We start from the raw sequence: 21,829 nt of genomic DNA on the forward strand, positions 1-21,829 counted from the left end.
AAGGATGTACTACCACGTTCTAACTTCGGCAGGGAGTGCTCCAAGTGTGGAACGTTCTGGTGAGTGCGGGAAAGCTCTGTGGTGGGGACTGGAGCCAGTTCCAGGCCTTGCTGGGGGCGGATGAGGGGTAGACCTTCCCTGCCCTGCAACACGCGGCCCGGGGCCATCTCCGCAGGGGGCGGTGGGTCTGAGGCAATGGTCGAGTCCGACCTCGGGTGGACAGTGATTTGTTCTTCAAAAGGGGAGGCCAGTGGCCCCCCTGAGTTCGGCTCTGAGAGCCACACTCGGCATAGGACCTGTCTGGAGGAATTCTGGCTTAGGATACCCCACTCTCTGTTGGGACTGGGAAAGGTGTTCGGGAAGACAAGGGTGCCAGATGGAGAGCCCAGATGGGCCTGCCTCGTGCCCTCCCTGAGCACACCTCCAGTTAGAGACTCTGCAGATGGGCGAAGGGAGAGGGCTGACCTCCCAGGTTCCTGGAACAGTCTGGCCCTGAGCTACCTCACCCCCGCCATGTCCACTTGCTCCAGAACAGACCCAAGGGGCAGGTGCCTTCTGCAACTCAGCAAACATTCAGGTGGAAAGAGACTCCAGTCTCCTCTTTTTTTTAGAGACCCCCGTATCTTTACTAGGGATTTCCTTGTAGCTGTCAACTTGGCTTCATGGAGGGAAAGCACCGTACCCCACATCCCCACTCTTTCAGAGAATAGCTTCTCTCCACAAGCACTGTGCTCCCAAAGGCGGCTGACCTCCTCCCCTCCTTGGCCTATATTGAGGGGGATGGGGAGAGGGGAAAGAGGGAAAGTTCTCAGTAGTCACCGCTCGCTGAGCCCTGTGGATAGGTTGCCATATACGTTTGTGCAAGTTGCTCACTGCACGAGGGCGCCTGGCGGGGGGGCCACTAGGATCTGGAATTCAGCTCTTACCTGATCACAAAGCCATGCCACCCGGAGGAAGGGGTACACTTTTCAAATTTACCTGCTCTCGGTGATCCTGCCTACAGGGGCCCCCTTTCCCTAATTCTCACGGATAGGGGCCAGCTGCAGCTTTTGGGGAGTTGGGTGACGCTCCTTGGAGAAGAGGCGCCTGCATGGAGCCCCAGCCCAGGACTCCTTGGCTTCTGTGGGCCCCAACTCACCTCTCTTCTCCCACAAGTAGAAATTCCCCCCGAGGTGCTCAGTGTATTAGCTGGAGCGGCAAACCTATTCCAGTGCTGCGGTCTCCATCAAGGGGCTCTGCTGGGGAGAAACGGCAATACTACTCTTGCAGAGGGTTGGTATTTGATTATAAGATTTTCAGGCAGAAGACATGTCTTTGCACCATTCTGCTGACTCTAGCCTAGTTCCTCAAGCCAGCCTGTGAATGGCTCACCTTCATTTCTCTTGTCCCAGAATATCTCAGATACACACACACACCTCTATAGACAGAAAGGTCATTACAGTTCCAGTGGACAGAGATTTAGGTGGGCCTAAGGGTGGGTTTATGTTTCTGCCACCTGGTCTATAAAATCTGGGTAGTTTAGCACTTTTTGATGTTTGAAATGGGACAGTGAGGCGTTTCCTTGTGGCCTGTCAAAGGCCCAGGTCAGTGTGTTTGTTTCCTAGGGCTGCTGTAACAAAGTACCTTAAACATAAATGTACTGTCTCACAGTTCTAGAGTCTAGAAGTCGAGATCAAGGCATCTGCAGGATTCCTGCTGAGGGCTGTCAGGGAGAATGTTGCCTTTCTCCTAGCTTCTGGGGGTTTGCTGGCCATCTTTGGTGTTCCTTGGCTTGTAGCCGCATGACCCCAGTCTGCCTTCATGTTCACATGGTGTTCTCTCTGCATGCCTGTCTGTGTCCAAATCCCCCCTTTTTACAGTGGGTTAGGGCTCACCCTAGTGACCTCACCTGAACTAATTACATCTGCGAGGACCTTATCTTCCAATAGTCACACTCTGAGGTACCGGGGGTTAGGAATTCAACATACGAATTTGGGAGGACACAATTCAACCGATAACATTAAGATCCCCCCAAAAGATAGCACTAAACCCCTCATCTTCTACCCATTGCCATCGTGACAGGAGGAGGGGAGGCTGGAGGGACAGGAAAGTTCAGCTCAGAAAAGCTACAAGAAAGCTTTTCTTTCTGCGTCAGGTTGGGATCAGGAGACTGTCTGATCCCCACGTAACTGAAAAAATCTCTAAGACAGACAAGCCAGACGGTCTCATGCTTATGCATCTCCAGACCACAAAGGAGAGAGAGGTTTTGGTAGCCCAAACAGACCCTGAGCTGTCTCAGCGGCCAGAGAAACACAGGTCTGTGGAAGGCTGGCCTGCTCAGCCAGAGCCGTCATGGTCCTTGCAGGAGGTTGCCCGTTAGGCTTTTGAAATTATACATTGTCTTAATCATCACTGTGAAGGTCTCCTCAAAATTAACAATAGCTTAACTGCCTGTTTTGGTTGTTGCATTTTGCTTGCAGAAATGGCACAGTTCTGGCTCAAAATCACAGTGTCTAAATCTTGAGCACTGTGGCCAGACTGGCTCTCCTGCCGCCTGAGTCATGGTATTTCAATCTGCCACATATGACAGTCACATAATCCCACTTTGGGGCTCTGATGAGACAGGTGGAAAACAGCCTTGCAATGGCCTGTGAAAGCTTCATGGGCAAACATGCAGTGGAATCGATAAGCCAGCTGGCTAGAGCTTCAGCCAGAAGACCAGGGGTCCTTACATTGCTGTTCATGGGTGGGCTTCAGGGAATCTGTGACCCCCAACACATGTATTTTATTAGGGAGAGGGTTCCCAGCATTCACTGAAGATTCAAAGGAATCTATAGATAAACCAGTTAAGAAATACTGCCCTAAAAACTCCCATCCCCCCCCACATCTTTATGGTAAATGAGTAAAGTCAATTTTCTTCTAAAGCACAGAAGCTCGTCATGAAATTGGGAATTGAATGATGGGAGCAAGACCTTTAACCTTGACAATGGTTATCTCCCAATCTGGACCCTGAAGTTCCTGTCAAGGTTATGCATGTGGATCTGTAATTGGGAATGTGCAGGCTAGGTTCTGTGGTCCCAGAACGGCATATAATGTGGCTCCCTGTGGCCTGGGCTCTCTGATGGGTCCCCAGTAATAGAAGTGTCTGTTCCTTTATGGAGAAGGGTGAACCTTGATGGAGTCCATGAACTGGGTCCCAGGATTGTTAGGGATGTAAGACCCTTCCCCCAGAAAATCCTCCCTAGAGGGTTTTTGTTCACATCAACCAGCACTGAGTGGCAGACAACTTCTACTTGACCAAAGGATTCACGATGTTTGTTTTTAAGACAGAAGCTGGTCCAGCGCCCCCTCTCTCTCTCTGTCTTTCCGTCTCTCTCTCTCTATTTGTCCAACCCGTCTCCACCACTCTACCCTATGATAAATAAATAGATGACAGATCGATATTAGATAGATACATGTACATCCATGGTACACGGTAGGGAAAGTTCTCAGTCTGAATTATTATAACAGGGACAGCCAGATATCAACTTTTTTTTTAATAATTTATTTTATTTATTTATTTTTGGCTTTGTTGGGTCTTTGTTGCTGCGCACTGGCTTTCTCTAGTTGCGGTGAGCTTCTCTTGTTGCAGAGCACAGGCTTTAGGCGCGAGGGCTTCAGTAGTTGTGGCACGTGGGCTCAGTAGTTGTCGCTCGCGGGCTCCAGAGCTCAGGCTCAGTAGTTGTGGTGCACGGGCTCAGTTGCTCTGCAGCACGTGGGATCTTCCCAGACCAGGGCTTGAACCCGTGTCCCCTGCACTGGCAGGTGGATTCTTAACCACCGTGCCACCAGGGAAGCCCGATATCAACTTTTACAGAAATAAAAGAAGAAATTTTAGCAAACTGTTTAAACTATTTTCTTAAATAGATTTCCTTCGCAGCCAGAGATCTTCAGTAGCCTCCGCATCCGACATCGACATCGGGGTTCTTCACCAACTGATGAATTTGGCTTTTATTTTGGGGAAAGAAGCCTCTTTTTCTCTACTTGCTTGCATTTTTGCTTTAACGTCTTCTAGCAAGCTGGGGTGTTTCGATGCACATGCACAGCACCTGGGAATATCTCCACCTCACCCTGTGCTGTGACCACCTCTATCCGGCCATCCCTCCCCTTGTACTTGACAGACTGGCAATCTTGTTACACTCATTACCGTGCAGGACTGGGTAGGGTCTGCACAAATACGCTCGCTGTTTGGAAAGCTTCTGCATGACATCACCAAGAGTGAGGTGTAGTGAGATCCCCCTCCCCAGCCCAGCCTTCTGCACGGGTGTTAGTGACAGTGTCACACTGTCGTGTGCTCCTGGTCTCCCTTCAAGGCTGGGGTCTTTACCAGTGTTATTAACCTGGGCCGAGGAAGAGCCTCACATATCCCATTTCTGTGACATGAGGTGCCGGCATCAGGCTGGCAGGGAAGACGCGAGGCCGGGACTTGGAGGCAGCGTGCGGAGAATCCCTGGATTCTCCCTCTTGAGGAGGGTGGGAGTCCCCGCGAAGTCTCACACGGTGTTTGTGTGAGACCCCTCCTCTTTCTCACATGGAAAGTTGGAACCATTCCAATGCCTGAGACAGGTCTCAGGAAGCAGGCCCGCCTGGGGCTGAAGGTGGCTGAAGGGGCTCAGGGGAGGCAGGTGAGAGGGAGCCAGCACAGAACTGAGATGGACCAGGGCCTAGGAGGGCAGGTGACCCCATGCCTCCGACAGGCGACCCCACATGCCTCTGACAAGCAGAGGTAGCCAGGTCCGTTCAATCCTGACAGAGCCAAGTCCAGGGCCCGAAAGACAGTCAGGGGATCCCTAATGGGTTGTGGGGTTGCTGAGACCTTTCGTCTGACCTTTTGTCCCGAGCGACCTTGGGCTGCCTGCTGGCTCCAGTACCACCATCTAGCCTAGCATCTAGCCTAGCATCTAGCCTAGCATTCCCACCTGCCCGGGAAGACCAGGCTCTTTGTCCTCACTGAGGTCTGCACTGCCAGGCCTACAGACGGTAGTTGGGGTCTTACAGGGAGACCCCACATCTTCCTCTGTGATCAGTCACCCACTGGGGCCTGGGCACAGGGTCTAGCAGAGAGTCTCTTGACCAGGGTGTGCATTCGACAGCACAGGCCGTGAGCTGCTTAGCCCCGGGCGCCCCTCCTCTGGACTCTGACGTGAGCAGGTTGGGCATCTCTGGAGTTGAGCATCTCATCCCCTCTGCTCCTGACATAAAGAGACAAAGCTGATGGGTACGGAGAGTCTGATGCGAGGTTAGCCGTCTCACTCTCCTATAGACTCATTACCAAAACAGAGAGGTATTTTCTGCTTCTTCCTCTTCAGAGGGCGGTTGGACTTGTTGTCCTGGAAAGTGAGGTGTTCCTAGCCCCAGGACAGAGTTGAGTGCTTTCATTTTTAAAAGCCTAGACTCATAAAATAATCATAACACAGGAGGTTTAGGATAGAGGAAGACTCCAAGGACTGAGTCCAAAAACAGCCCAAGGATGGAGGAGACTGGGTGGGGACAGGTGTTCCCACAGTGCCAGAGACCTGCCCTGGAGGGACAGGGAGGGGGCAGGACCTCAGCCGGGGGAGGGCATGAGTGGATGCATGTGGAGGCTGGCTGGCCAGGGAGGAGGGAGTCTGTAACACAAAGGCTGGATTTGTCGGGGTTCTTCAGAGAAACAGAACCAACACGGATATGTTTGTACGTATATTTCATATGTTTATATTTCCTATTTGTATAATTAGGAGCTGACTCACCCCCTTATAGAGGCCGAGCAATCTCATGGTCTGTAGCTGGCAGGCCGGAGACTCACTAGAGCTGATGGTGTAGTTGCAGTCTGAAGGCGGGAGGAGACCCAGGTCCCAGCTGCCTGCACCCACATGCGAAGGGTGGGGTTAAGCCTGGTAAAGACCAGCACCTGGAGGCTACCTCTGTCTCAGGCAGAAGCAGCAGCACAATCAGGACCCCAAACCCAAGAATGGGCCTCCTCTTTCAAGGCACCAATAAATCCTGGGGTCCTTGTTTAATCTGCTTGCGAGAGGGAGCCCTGGAAATTGACTCAGAGTGAAGTTCTCATGCATCTTCATAAGTGGCAGCTTGAATTGGATATCGTATGACTTAGGAAAATAAAGAAAGGTGACATTTCTTGCCCTTGAATGTTGAAAAGCACATTACTACCCATTCTGAATCTTCAGGAGCCCTGTCCATCACAACAGTGATGCAGAAATAAGAAAGGAAGTTGATAGGATTCAACTAACAAGTCGTTAATCTCTGCAGCTATTACCTAAGGTGAGGGGTTGAATTTTTTTAAATTTATTTATTTTTATTTATTTATTTTTTTTTGGCTGTGCCAGGTCTTAGTTGCAGCACGCGGGGTCTTCGTTACGGCACAAGGATCTTTAGTTGCAGCATGCGGACTAATTAGTTGTGGGATGCAGACTCTTAGTTGTGGCATGCATGCGGGATCTAGTTCCCTGACCAGGGATCGAACCCGGGCCCCTACATTGGGAGTGCGGAGTCTTACCCACGGGACCACCAGGGAAGCCCTGAGGGGTTGAATTTTATAGAATGTGAGGCAGAGGTCAAGGATGGTAAGGATTCTGGGTATCAGTTCCCATGTGGGAGGGTATTCCCACACAACCAATCAACTCTCAGACACCAGCTGGTTATTCTACAGTTTAGCTCAATTCTGACACTGTCTACCTGGAGATAGTCAGATCCCACAGATTAAGGACTGAGTCCCACCAGACTGCCACTACTTCAGGTGTCAACTGAAAGTCCAGGTTGTCACCTGTACTTATAACCAACTGGCTATACAGCAGAGGTTCCCATGACCCCCTCCTTGTGTTGGATTAATTTGCTAGAGCGGCTCACAGGACTCAAGATACCAGTTTACTTACTAGATTACCAGTTTATTATAAAAGGATATAACTCAGGAACAGCCAGGTGGAAGAGATGCATGGGGCAAGGAATGTGGGCAGGGGCGGCAGAGCTTCCATGCCCTTCTCTCCAAGGGCACCACTCTCCCTGCATCTCCACATGTTCACCAACCCAGAAGTTCTCCAGACCCCATCCTTTTGGGTTTTGATGCAGGCTTCATTACACAGGCATGATTGATTAAACCATTGCCCATTGGTGACTGATTCAACCTTCTGCTCTTTTCCTGTCCCTGGAGATCAAGGGTGGTACTGAAAATTTCAGCCCTCAGGACTTCCCTGGTGGTCCAGTGGGTAAGACTCTACGCTCCCAATGCAGGGGGCCCGGGTTCGATCCCTGGTAGGGGAACTAGATCCCACATGCCCGGGTTCGATCCCTGGTAGGAGAACTAGATCCCACCTGCTGCACTAAGAGCCCTCATTCCACAACTAAAAGATCCCACATGCCACAACGATGATCCTGCATGCTGCAGCTAAGACTTGGCACAGCCAAAATAAATAAATATTTTTTTTAAAGTTGAAATTCTTAAAAAAAAAAAAAAAAGGAGCAAAGAAAAGAAAGTTTCAGCCCTCTAGTCACATGGTTGGTTCTCCTGACAAGCAGACCCATCCTTTGGTGTGGTCCAAAAGTCACCTTACAAACATAACAAAAGACACCTTTATTGCTCTCATCACTTAAGAAATTCCAAGGGTTTTGGGAACTATGTGCCAGAAATGGGGACACAGACTAAATATATATTTCTTTTTCTTTTTTTCTTTTATAAATTTTTTAATTTTTATTTTATTTTTGGCTGCGTTGGGTCTTCGCTGCTGCGTGCAGGTTTTCTCTGGTTGCGGCGAGCGGGGGCTACTCTTCCCTGTGCTGTGTGAGCCTCTCATTGTGGTGGCCTCTCCTGTTGTGGAGCACAGGCTCCAGGCGCACAGGCTTCAGCAGCTGTGGCTCACGGGCTTAGTTGCTCCACGGCATGTGGGATCCTCCAGGGCCAGGGGTCAAACCCATGTCCCCTGCATTGGCAGGCGGACTCCCAACCACTGAGCCATCAGGGAAGCCCCTATATTTCTTATAAAATGCAATATCGCAGATGGTGTTTCCCCGGACACAGTGATTGAACCTGGAGATCTCTGGGCTCTCGTCTGAAAAACCAGGCTGGTGGGGCTTCCCTGGTGGCACAGTGGTTGGGAATCTGCTTGCTAATGCAGGGGACACAGGTTTGAGCCCTGGTCTGGGAAGATCCCACATGCCGTGGAGCAACTAGGCCCGTGAGCCACAGCTACTGAGCCTGCGCGTCTGGAGCCTGCGCTCCGCAACAGGAGAGGCCGCGATAGTGAGAGGCCCGCGCGCCGCGATGAAGAGTGGCCCCCGCTCGCCGCAACTAGAGAAAGCCCTCGCACAGAAACGAAGACCCAACACAGCCAAAAATAAATTAATTAATAAACTCCTACCCCCAACATCTTAAAACAACAACAACAAAAAAAAACCAGGCTGGTGGTCACCAAATCACACATATACCGGAATTCAAGACTATTGACACATGGTGGGGGAGGTACTGTGGACATGGCTCCCCGCTCCTGGCTGCAGGGAGCTCCTTGAAGGGAGGAAGCCAAGAAAAGGCAGAACAGGAGCTGGAGCCACCAAGATAGATGATGGAGCCCTAGTGATGGGACCACTCAGACCACAAGAGAATAGTAAACTCTAGACCAGGCAGGATCCAGTCTAAGTGGCGGTGAGATGGTTTTCTTTTCCTTTTTCTTTTTTAATAAGGTCTTTCCTTTTTTATTATTTATTTATGTATTTGTGTATTTAGTTATTTATTTGGCTGCGCCGGGACTTAGATGCAGCTCGCGGAATCTTCGTTGCCGTGGGGGGGATCTTTGTTGCAGCATGCAGAATTTTTAGTTGCGGCATGCGAGATCCAGTTCCCTGACCAGGGATCGAACCCGGGCCCCCTGCGTTGGGAGCATGGAGTCTTACCCACTGCACCACCAGGGAAGTCCTGAGATGGTTCTCAGTGGTGAGTTTTCACCATGGGCTAAAGGGCTCAGCTGTCTGAGTCCATAAGAGGAGGGTGGGTGGCCAGGACCCATCAAGGCACTGACAGCTGGGCCAAGCTTGAGCATGAGGCTGAGACCTCCAGAGGGTCTCAGTGGGAAACAGGGCAGAAGGCCAGGGAGGCAGAAGAGCCCTGTACTAAGGGGTTAGACGGGGAGGCTGATGAGAGATGAGAGCTGTGCCCCAAACTTACCAGCTACCTGCACAGTAGTGTTGAGGGACCCCTTATCCTTCCCAGCTGGCCCTCCCCGCCCTTCGGTTCCGGGCCTCAGTTTTGTTGCAGGAAGGAGAACCCTTTCCAAGGCCCGAGAGTGGGCTCTTGTCTAACACTCGGAAATGCATTGTCCGAGGAGACACACGTGCTGACACAGCAAGAGACTTTATCGGGAAGGGGCACCCGGGTGGAGCTGGTAAGGGAACCCAGGAGGACTGCTCTGCCACATGGCTCGCAGTCTCGGGCTTCATGGTGATGGGATTAGTTTCCGGGTTGTCTCTGGCCAGTCACTCTGGCTCAGTGTCCTTTCTGGTGGCACGTGCAACCGCTCAACCAAGGTGGATTCCAGCGAGGAGGATTCTGGGACGTTGGTAGGACATGTGGACGGGCGTCTCCTCTCTCCTTTTGACCTTTCCTGTATTCTTCTGGTTGGTGGTGGCTTGTTGGTTCCGTGTTCCTTACCAGGACCTCCTGTTGTAAGATAACTCATGCAAATTGTTACTGTCTTGGCCCGGCCAGGGCAGGCGGTTTCAGTCAGTGTTGCCCTAACAGTTTGGGAATGGGGACTGCCAGTGATAGGTTATCACCACCACTGGCGGCAGGTCGCACGGGGCAGGCAAGGGTCCCCCGCGTCTCAGGGGACTAGAATGTCTGGTGTGTCTCTGTATCAAGCAGTGCTGGAAAAACTTGCCAAATTCTTGTATTTGGGAGACATTTTCTTATGTTCCACTTTTTTCTCCATCTTTTTCCTGAAAACGGCTTTTTTTTTCTGATTATATAAATAGTTACCACCTTTGTCTTGAAATACACATGCTCCAGCTGTTAACATCTTAGCTTAGACTTAACATCCACATTTAGTCAGCCTTCCTAGTTATATACTCTAGGACTTTGTTTAGAGTTCGCGAGGCCTGCTTTGACTTGGGAGATCCCGATGCCCGAGGACTCGCTAGGAAGTCTCCTCTGCGGCCGGCTGACTTGGCTTCCGGTGTGTGTGGGGGGGGGTCCTCCACATCTGGATGCCGCTCACCGAGGTGCTTCTGGGCGCTGCTGTCTTCTCCTTTTGCTGCTCTCAGACTGTGGCTCTAGGGGTCCCACGCAGCCTGATGAAGTCTTTTGCGTAGCAGCGGTGTGAGGCGGTGGGTGCTGGGGGGTGCTGGGGGGTGCTGCTTCTGCACTCATGTCCCTTTGTCCCCCCTCATCTCTTTCTGCCCCTGTCTCCTGTTCCCTGCACTGCTCCCATCCAGGTCTTTCCGGGTGTTGAGCCCCAGACCCAGAGAGATCAGCTGGGTGTGCCTCAATAGACAGTGTTACTGTCTATTCATCAGGGCCGTCTATTCACACAGGTCAGTAATTCACAAGCCCCAGTGCACTGCGTTGTAGCAGATTCCGGGATGGCGCTCCCAGCAAGGGAGGATCTTTGTTTTGACATGCCGGGAGCAAGCGGACGGTGGCTCAGGGAGCTGTTTTCCTGTCCTGTTACGGCTTCCAAGTCTCCTTGGATGAGCTTGCATGCGTCCAGGTGGAATATTTTCTCACCCCCGTTGCAGCCTTACCTTTACCTGCTCACCTGACTGAAGGCCACCGTTTGTTCCTCCACTGGATTCACGTTTGTCTCTCCTCTAGCTGCAAGCGGATCCTTCACTAAATAACTGAGGCAGAAACAGGATGCCTTGTCCCTCCCAGCAGAAAGCTAATGTCCCAGAGAACAACAGGGATAAGATCGGGGTAAGGAGGTGGCTGGAGGAACTTGAAAGCGAGGCCCCGGCTGCTGAGTAACTAGGTCAACTCCTGCTCCTTGGCCCCAGCCCATGACTTGCATGGACCAGAGACTGGGAAAGAAACCTCCAAGAGCCCAGAGGACGAGGGGAACAAGATGCAGGAAACGGGGAGAAAAGACGTGTTTGGCAGTCGCAGATGCATGACGGCATCGTGAGTCTTCCACTTAGGAGTTCTGTGACCCTGGCAAGTACCTCAACCTCTCTCACTCTCAGTTTCCGGTAAAGAAGGAATTTTAGTGTCTTCCTCACCGAGTTATTGTGAAGAGTATTTACTCATAACAGCCGAATGCACTGTGTGAAACTTGATTGGATCCTAGTTTGAAAAAAATTGGGGGAATTTAAATACGGTCTCTGTAATATCATCTAGCATGGAGTACTTGCTCATTTCTTGGTGTAAGGATGGTATGGACTTCTGCAGAATACTATATTCGTGGGCGATACATGCTGAAGTATTTAAGGCACAAGTTTCGCGAGGTCTGAAGCACATTCAAATGGTTCGGCAACAAAAAGTACATTAGCATGGAGAGAAAGACAAAGCAAATATGATGAAATGCTGACTGTTGAGTCCAGGTGGAGGGTCTTTAAGAGTTCGCTGTGTGTGCTTTCTATTTTTCTTAATGTTTAAAACTTGTCAGAGAAAAATCGGGGGAGAAAAAGAAGAAATGAGACAAGGTATGTCAAGTACCCTGCACAGCGCCCCATTCGGCAATGTTTATTTCATAAATATTCATAATATGTCACCAAGGTGACATCAGCCAAGAGCCGGGGATGGGCCTGCCAGGTACTGTCCTGGGGTTACAGCAGTGGCTGCCAGAGGGCCGGAGACAAATAGTAAACAATGAAACAAATATGTGAACACGTTGGCCGAAGACAGTGCCGAGTGCTATGAAGACAGTCACAGGTGAGGGACCAGGGACCCGGGGGTGGGAGGGCCACACTGGCTTGGCTGCCCCTGAGCCTCTGAGCAGGTGGAATGTGAGCTGAGGATGGACCGTGCCAGGGAGCTGGCGGTGCAGAGACCTCCCTCCGCCACCACCTGTGCATCCAAGGACCCTAGAAGAGCTCAGGATGCCACAGGGGGTGACATCGGCCAAGAGTCGGGGCTGGGCGTGTTTGCTTCCTCTCTAGGAGCAGCCAGCCATGGCTCAGTTTATGCTCTTACAACTCCTCAGTTTGCTCAGGTGGCCCCGGTACCATCAGCCTCCTGGAGCAGTGAACTCCGGGAGGGCGTGACAAGGGTGCCTGCTGAGCCACTTCCTGGAACCAACCGGTGATCTGGAACGGGCCTTAGAGGGAATCTCCATGGCCCTCTTCACAGGCCCTGAGACTGGCAGAGACTTCTCAGTAACACAATTAACAAAGTATGTTCAGGAGGCTTCCCTGGTGGCGCAGTGGTTAAGAATCTGCTTGCCAGTGTAGGGGACACCGGTTCGATCTCTGGTCTGGGAAGATCCCTCATGCCGCGGAGCAACTAAGCCCGTGTGCCACAACTACTGAGCCTGTGCTCTAGAGCCTGTGAGCCACAACTACTGAGCCTGTGCACCACAACTACTGAAGCCTGCGTGCTCTAGGGCCCACATGCCACAGCTACTGAGCCCGCGTGCTGCAACTCGTGAAGCCCACGTGCCTAGAGCCCGTGCTCCACAACAGGAGAAGCCTGCGCACTGCAAGGAAGACCCAATGCAGCCAAAAAAAAAAAAAAGAAAGGTATGTCCAACCTCATTCGTAACTCAAGAAATTCAAGTTGAAATTTCACCCATCAGATTAGTAAAGACTAAGGAGAATGGAAATATCAAGTCCTGGTGATGCTGTGTGGACGACCCTCTCTCATCCTTCATTTGCTCAGCCTCTTGTGGGTAATCTGGGTCATTTGGGCCCTGTCCATCAAATTTGAAATTGTGACCACCCTTTGGTTCCATTTTAATTAATCTATTCTGAAGATATCATCAAAGAAGTGATTTTTTAAAACAATGTAGAAGGATGGTCACTGAATTATAATTGTAGCATTTGCAGCACTGCAGGAACTATGTCACGCAGAAGGAAACAACCCAAATGTCCACCAGGAGGAGACTGCTTAAATAAATCATGTATAGGTATGCATTTAATATGAGTGGAGTTTTGGAAACAAAATATATGTACGTATAATAGCAATCGAGGTCAGTGTATGCATAGAAAAGACATCCAGAAGACTGTATATTGAAATGTTAATAACAGATGTCTCTGGGGCATGAAATCCTGGGCACTTTCACTTTCTACAGTGTGTCTTTCTGTAATATTTAAACTTTGTATCACAAGCATGTGGAGCCCACTTCTCTTGCTGCCCTCGGTCTCCCCGCTTGTGACCCCTCAGCGCCAGTGCGCGCCACCAACTTCCCACAGGCACTGTGGTCTACAGTTCAAATTCAAGATGGAATTTAGATGGCCCTGGGTGCCTCTGAGTCTGAGCCCAGCCCAAGGTGGTGGGCTGTGGCCGGGGGAGCCAGGCCTTGGCGTCTCCCTCTTAGGGACCGTGACACAGTGACGCACATCATGTTTTCCTCGCGGACTCGCTCTGAGCCAAAACACGTGGAAGATAAGAAGTCTTTGATTTTATAAACTACATATGTGATGATCGTCATCCCAGGCGAAGATATTTAAGCAGGAAAGCCAGTCAGGATGCTCCCCTCTCAGCTCCTGTCCACACCGGAAATGAACAAGCAGCCCATCTCAACAGGGACAGCGGCTGACTCTGAGAGGTGAAATAGAGGGACAGAAGAGACCTTTCCTTTATATTTTATATACTTTTTGAACTATTTTCATATTTTTAGTAATCTTTATTAGCCCTAAAAAAATAACTTACTATATGCCATCTCTTTAAAAATTGAATTTTTATGTAAGAATATACATAAATATATAGAAAGTGGAAACTTTGCAGTGGAAACTGTTTCTAGAAAGTGGAAACATTGCAGATAAGGTTAAGTCTCCTAGACGTTCCCCCCTGCCCCAGCCCAGACAATCTACAGCAAAATCCACTAGTATTATCACTTTGGTATGTATCTATCTTTCCACATCTTTTTAAATGCATTTTCAGGCATATATATATATATCCCCACATTAAATACATAGCCTGGGGTTGGTAGAGATTAAACATAAAGTGTTTTCATATAGTGCTTTCTTTCTGCTGGACTTTTTCTCTCAGTTGCTTGTCTTCAGGGAGCATCCTTTGCAGTAGTTTACCTCCCCTCCTAAGATCCTTCCCCTCCACATCCTGCTTCCTTCCCGTCTCTCAGGAGTAGCGAGTCTGTGGTCTTTCCAAATGCTGCTACCAAGATCACTCCAGCAGAAGTCCCTGGGGTAGAGTTGCCTGATTTGGCAAATAAAAATATAGGAGGCAGGTTAAATTTTAATTTCAGATAACGAATACTTTTTAAATATAAGTATATCCCACGGAGCACTTGGGACGTTCTTATACAAAAAACAAAAACACTATTATTTATTTATTTATCTGAAATTCAGATTTAACCGAATGGTCTGTATTTTATCTGCCAATCCTATCCTGGGGCACTTGTTAAAAATTGGCCTTATCCCCTTATGAGATTCAGTAGGTCTGGGTGGAGTCTGCCAGGAATCTGTATTTTTTTCATGGTATTCAGATTACTGGTCAGGACTGGGAACCCTGTCCTCCACACCAGGCTGGCAGGGGACCAGGCTTCTCCCGCCGTGAAAATACACATTTTCAAGCTTATTCATTTCTCAGTCTTTATTGAGTTAGCCCAGTAGGAGTCAGGCCTCCAGAGTACATGTCTCTGGGACTTCTGCCTTGGGGGAGTCCTCTAGGTGTGCCGCTCCTTCCCTAACTCTCAAAAATCAGCACAATGGCAGAGGGCTGGAGGGGGAAATGGGTGGGGCCAGGGACAAGGAAGAGAGAAGGGTCTGCGCTCTGGGCTCCCCCTTACCCGGCTCTTTCTGGGTAACCCCTCAGCCAGACCCTTCTGCCCCTCTCTTCTCCTTCGCCAAGTAAAGGCGAGGCTCGGGGCCTGAAGGGGCGTGGCCAACAGAACCCGAGCCACAGCCAATCCCAGCCAGGTCCTTGGCTCGGAGGAGGAAGTGGGTGTGGCGACGGAGAGGGGCGTGGCTTGACGGTTTAGAGCGACTCGTCGGAACCAGTCCCGACCCGGGAGGCGAAGCTAACTCCCTACCTGGGCCCGGGGGCATCCCGCTCGGCACCTCTCGGCTGCTCCGCGTATAAAATGGAGGGAGCCCGGGCGGCGTCGGGCGAAGACCAAGACGGAGCCGAGTTCCCAATGGAGCCCTTGGGAAGCCGGGTCCCGGAGCTGGAGCAGCCCCAGGTCCCCGCGGAGGAAAGACGCCCTGAGAGTCCCGAGAGCAGCCCGAGTCTGGCTCCCGCAGTGAAGGAGGAGGCGGGCGCGGGCCAGGACCTGTCGGGCGGGAAGAAGCTGCCCTCGCCTCGACCCGCGCCCCTGCGGTTGCTGCCATCCAGCCCGGGCTACAGCGCCTTCCGCCGTCAGGAGTCGGCCAGCCCGGAGCTGCCGTCGCCGGGCCCAGCCGCGGCTGAGCAGCCCCGGGACGGCGAGACGCCGGGGGCCGAGCAGATGCTCAGGGCCGCGCCCGGTGAGCCGGCTCGGGGCGCCTGGGCCCCCGTGGAACTGCAGGTGGACGTGCGCGTGAAGTCCGTGGGCGCGGCCGGCAGCAGCTGCGCGCCCTCGCCGGCGCCCTCCACGCGCTTCCTCACCGTCCCGGTGCCGGAATCGCCGGCCTTCTCCCATCACGTCTCCCCAGCGCACCCGCTCCTGCGGCTGACCCCGTCTCCGGGAGGCACCTGGGGCCGTGGCACGCCGCTGGCCGCAGCCCGGACGGAGCGCGACCTCGACGCCGAGGGTTGGGCCGGTCCCGCCGAGGGGCGCGCGGAGTCCCCGGGCTCCCCCACGTGCCGCTGCCGCTGCAAGGAGGACGCCGTGCTCCACGCCGAGATGGACGGCGACAAGAAGCTGTCCCGCGTCATAAAGCTCGTAGGTAAGCGCGCGCCGGCGCCGGGAGCCGCGCTCTCGGGTGGGGGTCGACGAACGTGAGGCCCGCCTGCTACCCACCCAGCGTTGGGCCCCTGCGGCGGAGGAACCCCACCCGGCCTCTCTGGCGTAGAGTCGGTAACTTTTGGTCTACGTAATTATAATCCAACTTGTTGGCAGTAAAAGAATAAAACCGCTATTCTCCCTCCCCGACCCTCCAAGAACTTTCCTGTTCGCTCTTGGTGTGCGCAGCGTCTTTGAGAAGTAGAGGTGGAAGGAATTCCAGGCGAGGGGAGGCCTTTCAGGATCACGTGACGGCGGTGGCGGCCCGGCAGCACCGCGGTCTCCCGACTCCTTGCTTCGGCTCGCCGATCTCTCGCAGGTCCAGACTCCCTTTTTCCCTCTCGTATATTGAGGACCACTTGACCCCTAACACTCATCCATTCAGCAGCTACTGCTGCTACTGCGTGGGGACTTCGGACCAGACTGTGCTAGGGTGTGTGTGAGTTTTTTTGTTGCCGCGTGGCGGGTGGCGACTTGCAGGGAAGAAGAAAGAGCCTGAAAAATACAAAAATCCTGGACAAGGAACCAGAAGGGAGTGGCTGGTGAACTTGAGGGCATGGGAAAGCTTCCTGCAGCTAAAGCCCTGAAAGCTGAGTAGGAGTTGGGGGTGGTAGCTCGCCTTCTGGCTGGAGGGCCTAGAGGCCTCCCCAGCAGACAACCTGCTGAAAGCTTGACCGGTTGAGAGGAGACCGGTCAGCTAGACAGGCTCCAAACCCCGAGGGCCTCTATGCCAGGGGTTCTTAGACATGGTAGAGTTCAGGGGCTCTAATCACGCGGGGACTTTTGCAAAGTTGGGTGTGAGCACATTTTCTGCACGAGAGGTGTATCGTTTTCTGGTGCTGCTGTAACAAATTGGCACAAACTTAGAGGCTTAAAATGGCACTAATTTATTATCTTGCAGTTCTGTAAGTCTGAAGTCTGATATGGGCTCAAGAGACTAAAGGCCAGATGGCAGGGCCGTGATCCCTGCTGGGGGCCCTAGGAGACGATTGTTTCCTTGCCTTTTCTAGCTTCTGAGGGCGATTGAGTTCCTTAGCTCATGGTCCTCTGTATATTCAAAACCAACCAGGACTTCCCTGATGGCGCAGTGGTTAAGAATCCGCCTGCCAGTGCAGGGGACACGGGTTCGGGCCCTGGTCCGGGAAGATCCCACATGCTGCGGAGCAAATAAGCACGTGCGCCAGACTCCTGAGCCTGCAAGCCGCAACTCCTGAGCCCACGTGCCACAACTACTGAAGGCCGCGCGCCTAGAGCCCGAGCTCCGCAACAAGAGAAGCCACCGCAATGAGAAGCCCACGCACCACGACGAAGAGTAGCCCCCGTTCTCTGCAACTAGAGAAAGCCCGTGCGCGGCAACGAAGACCCAACGCAGCCAATAAAAAAGAGAAAAACCAGCCAGTGTCAGGCTGAACCTTTCCACTGCCATCTCTGGGGCTCTCCTGTCCTTTTGCCTCCCTCTTCCATTTATGAGGACCCTTGTGATGACATTGGACCCACCCAGAAATTCGGTATAGTCTACCCATCTCAAGGTCAGCAGATAAGCAACCTCAATTCCATCTGCAGCCTTAATTCCTCTGTGCCTTGTAACCTAACATATCCACAGGTTCCAAGGATTAAGACGTGGACTTCTTTAGGAGGACATTATTCTGTCCACTACAATGAGTCTGTAGCTTTTTTTAAAAAATAAATTTGTTTATTTTATTTATTTACTTTTGGCTGTGTTTGGTCTTCGTTGCTGCGTGCGGGCTTTCTCTAGTTGTGGTAAGCGGAGGCTACTCTTTGTTGCGGTGTGCAGGCTTCTCATTGCGGTGGCTTCTCTTGTTGCAGACCACGGGCTCTAGGCACGCGGGCTTCAGTAGTTGTGTGACGTGGGCTTCAGTAGTTGTGGCTCGCGGGCTCTAGAGTGCAGACTCAGTAGTTGTGGCGCACAGGCTTAGTTGCTCTGCGGCATGTGGGATCTTCCTGGACCAGGGCTCGAACCCGTGTCCCCTGCACTGGCAGGCGGATTCTTAACCACTGCACCACCAGGGAAGCCCAAGTTTGTAGCTTTTTTTTTATCAGATTAATAATAGGAGAGTCTGTGACTAAAAGGGTGGGATGATAAGGAAGTGAGGACTCAAGGAAGTGAGTCGTGGGGAGGTAACATGGTTGGATTTTTATTCTAGAAAGTGAGCTCTGCCAGCACTGTGGAGGAAGGTCAGGACAGGCATGAAATTGAAGGAAGGGAGACCTTAAGAGGTGATAGCACCAGTTCCGCAAGAGCCGATGAAGGTTTGATCTATGGCAGAGGTGGGAGGGAGTGTTCAAAGGTTGAATTAGAGAGTGGGGCCACTGCCCTGATGAAGATGCGTTAACAGGAAGAGTGGGGATGATTCCCGAGTTGCTGAGCTGGGTAGCTGAATGATGGATTGATTGGGTTATCCTTGCAGAATGGAGAATGGGGGAAGAGGCGTGGGAGAAATAAGCAGGTACATTTGGGAGTTCCAGGTAGTGATGTCATTTAAAGGGAGAGGAGCCAGGCTTCCCTGGCGGTCCAGTGGTTAAGACTCTGCACCCCCTGCACACCTCCATGCTGTGTAGCACAGCCGGAAAAAAAAAAGGGAAGAGGAGCCAGCCACAGACTGGGAAAGGAAAATGTAGGTGGTAGGAAGAGAATCAGGATGCAGAGAAGTAGAAAAAGGAGAGAGTTTCTGGAAGATGTGGTCAGCAGTGTCCAGTGTCCAGGGGAGAGGCAGACTTTGGGACTGGATGGTTAGGGAGAGCTGCCACGTGGAAACAATACTCTGGACATGAGGCAGGTAACCCGGGGGTGTGGAGAGGAATGACGTCAGGGGAGGGAGATGCCGGGCAGGAAATACTGCAGGGTGCATGCAGACGCTTGATGCTTTGCGCTTCCTCTCTGGGAAGTGTGGGATTAAAGAACTTTCAAGTTCCTGGCTGAAGCTTGGTCTGAGGGAGGCTGCTTGGATGAGGATCTCTGCATTGTGGTTTCTGCCTGTGGTGGCCTTTACCGCCTAGATCAAGCTGGTTACAAGAAGAGGGCACACTAGGGCACAGGCTCAGGGACTTGCCCAGGCCAGTGCGGTAATGCTGCCACCCAGCTGTTTCATGTCCCCTCCTTGTGAACCCAAGAGGGAGGAGACCACTGTGGAGAGGGTTGGAGACGTCACTGCTTTGTCTCTTCCCTTGCTTTTTGGGGCAGATGTCCCAGAGGCGCTGTCCAGGTGTAAACTGAAGAATCAAGGACTCAGGGAATGTTCTATATGGGAGCCCTCAGCCCAGAAGAGAAATTGGCTTTTGCAGAGAGCCTAAAACTGGGGGGAGGGACTTCCCTGGTAGCACGGTTGGTTAAGACTGTGCTCCCAATGCAGGGGGCCCGGGTTCAATCCCTGGTCAGGGAACTAGATCCCACATGCGTGCCGCCACTGAGAGTTCCCATGCCACAACTAAGGAGCCCGCCTGCCACAACTAAGACCCGGTGCAACCAAATAAATAAATAAATAATAATTAATTTAAAAAATAAAGAAATAAAACTGGGGAAGAGCTGGATCCTCAAATGGAGACTATTCCCCTTTAGGTGTTGGTTCAGAGTCACCTCTTCTGGTCCCCAAGGCAAGATCAGGTGTCCCAATTCCATGCTCCACGGGCCCTTGTGCTGCCCAGCTCCAGCATCCCTCTTGTAAGTATGCTTCCCTGGATTCTGAGCCCCACGGGGCATGGCAGGTGACAGTCTAGCCTTTCACTGAATCTCCAGCACCTGGCACTTAAGTGCTCTGTAAATCGTTACTCAATGAGTAGCACTAACCTCAGAGTGTAAGCACATGTCAGAAGCGCTTAGTCCCATCCCCGTCTGGGGAAGGGGAGCGGCAGTTGGATCTCAGTGGTTGTCCAGCTTGCTGCCGCCTGTCACATTGTACTCAACACATCAGGTGTGGAAGATGTGAGGAAACGGCCATCCTGACCCTGCCCTCCAGCAGTCCTCAGTCTGGGCCGGAGAAAACAAAAGCGCCTGGCAGTCTGGGATGGTGCCAGGAGGGGTACATTCAGAGGAAGAATGCTCTCAGTGCCTGGAGGAAGTGGAGCTGGGAGAGGTGATGTCCAGCATGGTCAGGCTCCGCCGGGAGAGCAGAGGCCACTGGCCGAAGTAGATGGACCTGGAGGCAGTGACACAAGCAGGCCTCTCACTGGCAGGAGCCCTTTGAGCCCCTGTGCTGAACTTTGTATTTGGAAGTTTGTATTTTATTTTTTTTAATAAATTTATTTTATGTATTTATTTATTTTTGGCTGCGTTGGGTCTTCGTTGCTGCACGCGGGCTTTCTCTAGTTGCGGTGAGCGGGGGCTACTCTTTGTCGCGGTGCGTGGGCTTCTCAATGCGGTGGCTTCTATTGTTGTGGAGCACGGGCTCTAGGCGCGCGGGCTTCAGTTGTTGTGACACGCAGGCTCCAGTAGCTGTGGCTCACGGGCTCTAGAGCTCAGGCTCAGTAGTTGTGGCACAGGGGCTTGGTAGTTGTGGCTCGAGGGCTCTAGAGCGCAGGCTCAGTAGTTGTGCCACGTGGGCTTCAGTAGTTGTGCCTCACGGGCTCTAGAGTGCAGGCTCAGTAGTCGTGGCGCACGGGCTTAGTTGCTCTGCGGTATGTGGGATTTTCCCGGACCAGGGCTCAAACCTGTGTTCCCTGCATTGGCAGGCGGATTCTTAACCACTGCACCACCAGGGAAGTCCCTGTATTTCATTTTTTAAGATGCCCCCCTGCCCCCATTGGATAAACTAAGTCGCACAAAACCTGGCTCCACCCCAGCCATGGGATTTGACTAGGAGGAAGCAGAAGGTGTTTCAGTTGTGGGGTGGGAAAGGTAGTTGAAATGTAGACAATGACGATGGGATGAGCAGTGAAGAAAAGCAGCAGAGGGTGTGACCCTGGAGATGTCAATCCCAGATACAAACAGGAAATCGGGTGGTGGGTATATACAATGTCCATGGTCTTTTAAATGGAATTATTCTTTTCAAAGTAATGGAATATTTGCCACAGACTAACGCCTGCTGTTTCAGGCTTCGGGAAATATAATGATTGAGTTCTTAGGACCCTCACACTGATTATGTGGCATTCCTGACCCTCATCCCCAAGGTTTGGGTGGGTCCTGGGCCCCTTGCAGCGAGGTGTTTGCTCTGATTGATTTCACGCCTGAGTCGTGGCAGAGGTCAAGTTCTGAGTGCTCAGTTACTTCAGATGGGTGTGTCTTTCCAGGTGGAAAGCTGCTTATAATTCTGGCTGTGATTAAGTATTTACTATGTTCTACTCCTCGAGTTTTCCCCTCTGACTTCCCTGGTTACTCCATCTACAGGGCAGGATGTGGCATCGGAATGTGTTCTTTTTTTTTTTTCTGGCCACGCAGCACAGCTTGCAGGATCTTGGTTCCCCGACCAGGATCGAACCTGGGCCCCCAGCAGTGGAAGCACAGAGTCCTAACCTCGGGACTGCCAGGGAAGTCCCTGAACATGTTCTGTCTCTGAGCCTTTGCACCCTTCCTCCCACCTGGAGTGTCCTCCTGTCTTCCTTTCGCCTCCACAGCCTCGTTCCAGCCATCTGGTCCCCTGGGTCCTTGGGTGGCTGGCAACTCACATCTGTCTAGCGCTCTGCAGCCCGAAAGGCGCTCTCTGTGTGAAGCTTCGTTAGTGGCCTCCAGTGACCTGGAGAGATAGAAGAGGTAGATGTGATTCCAATGTTAAAAGGAAAACCACCAAGAACACTTGAGGGGCCCATAGAGTCAGGACTCGAACTTGAATTTGGGGGTC

The 21,829-nt window shown here is 52.0% G+C and overlaps 1 protein-coding gene across 7 annotated transcripts in view; it reads left to right on the top strand.

The window, feature by feature from the left end:
* Window positions 1–15,179: 15,179 nt before the first annotated feature.
* KLRG2 (killer cell lectin like receptor G2) overlaps window positions 15,180–21,829 on the top strand; it is a 37,370-nt gene continuing 30,720 nt past the window's right edge. For 6 of the 7 annotated variants that reach the window (XM_027101757.1, XM_027101756.1, XM_027101754.1 and 3 more), the window contains exon 1: window positions 15,180–15,981. In XM_027101757.1, coding sequence (XP_026957558.1) covers window positions 15,198–15,981 — 784 coding nt within the window. In that variant the 5' untranslated portion in view covers window positions 15,180–15,197. Of the gene's footprint in view, window positions 15,982–16,196; window positions 17,185–21,829 lie in introns of those variants that run through there. The other variant, XM_027101759.1, reaches the window with a different exon arrangement.

Source organism: Aethalodelphis obliquidens, unplaced genomic scaffold (assembly GCF_003676395.1).
Source record: "Aethalodelphis obliquidens isolate GAN/ISIS:26980383/991018 unplaced genomic scaffold, ASM367639v1 scaffold5, whole genome shotgun sequence".
NCBI lineage: Eukaryota > Metazoa > Chordata > Mammalia > Artiodactyla > Delphinidae > Aethalodelphis > Aethalodelphis obliquidens.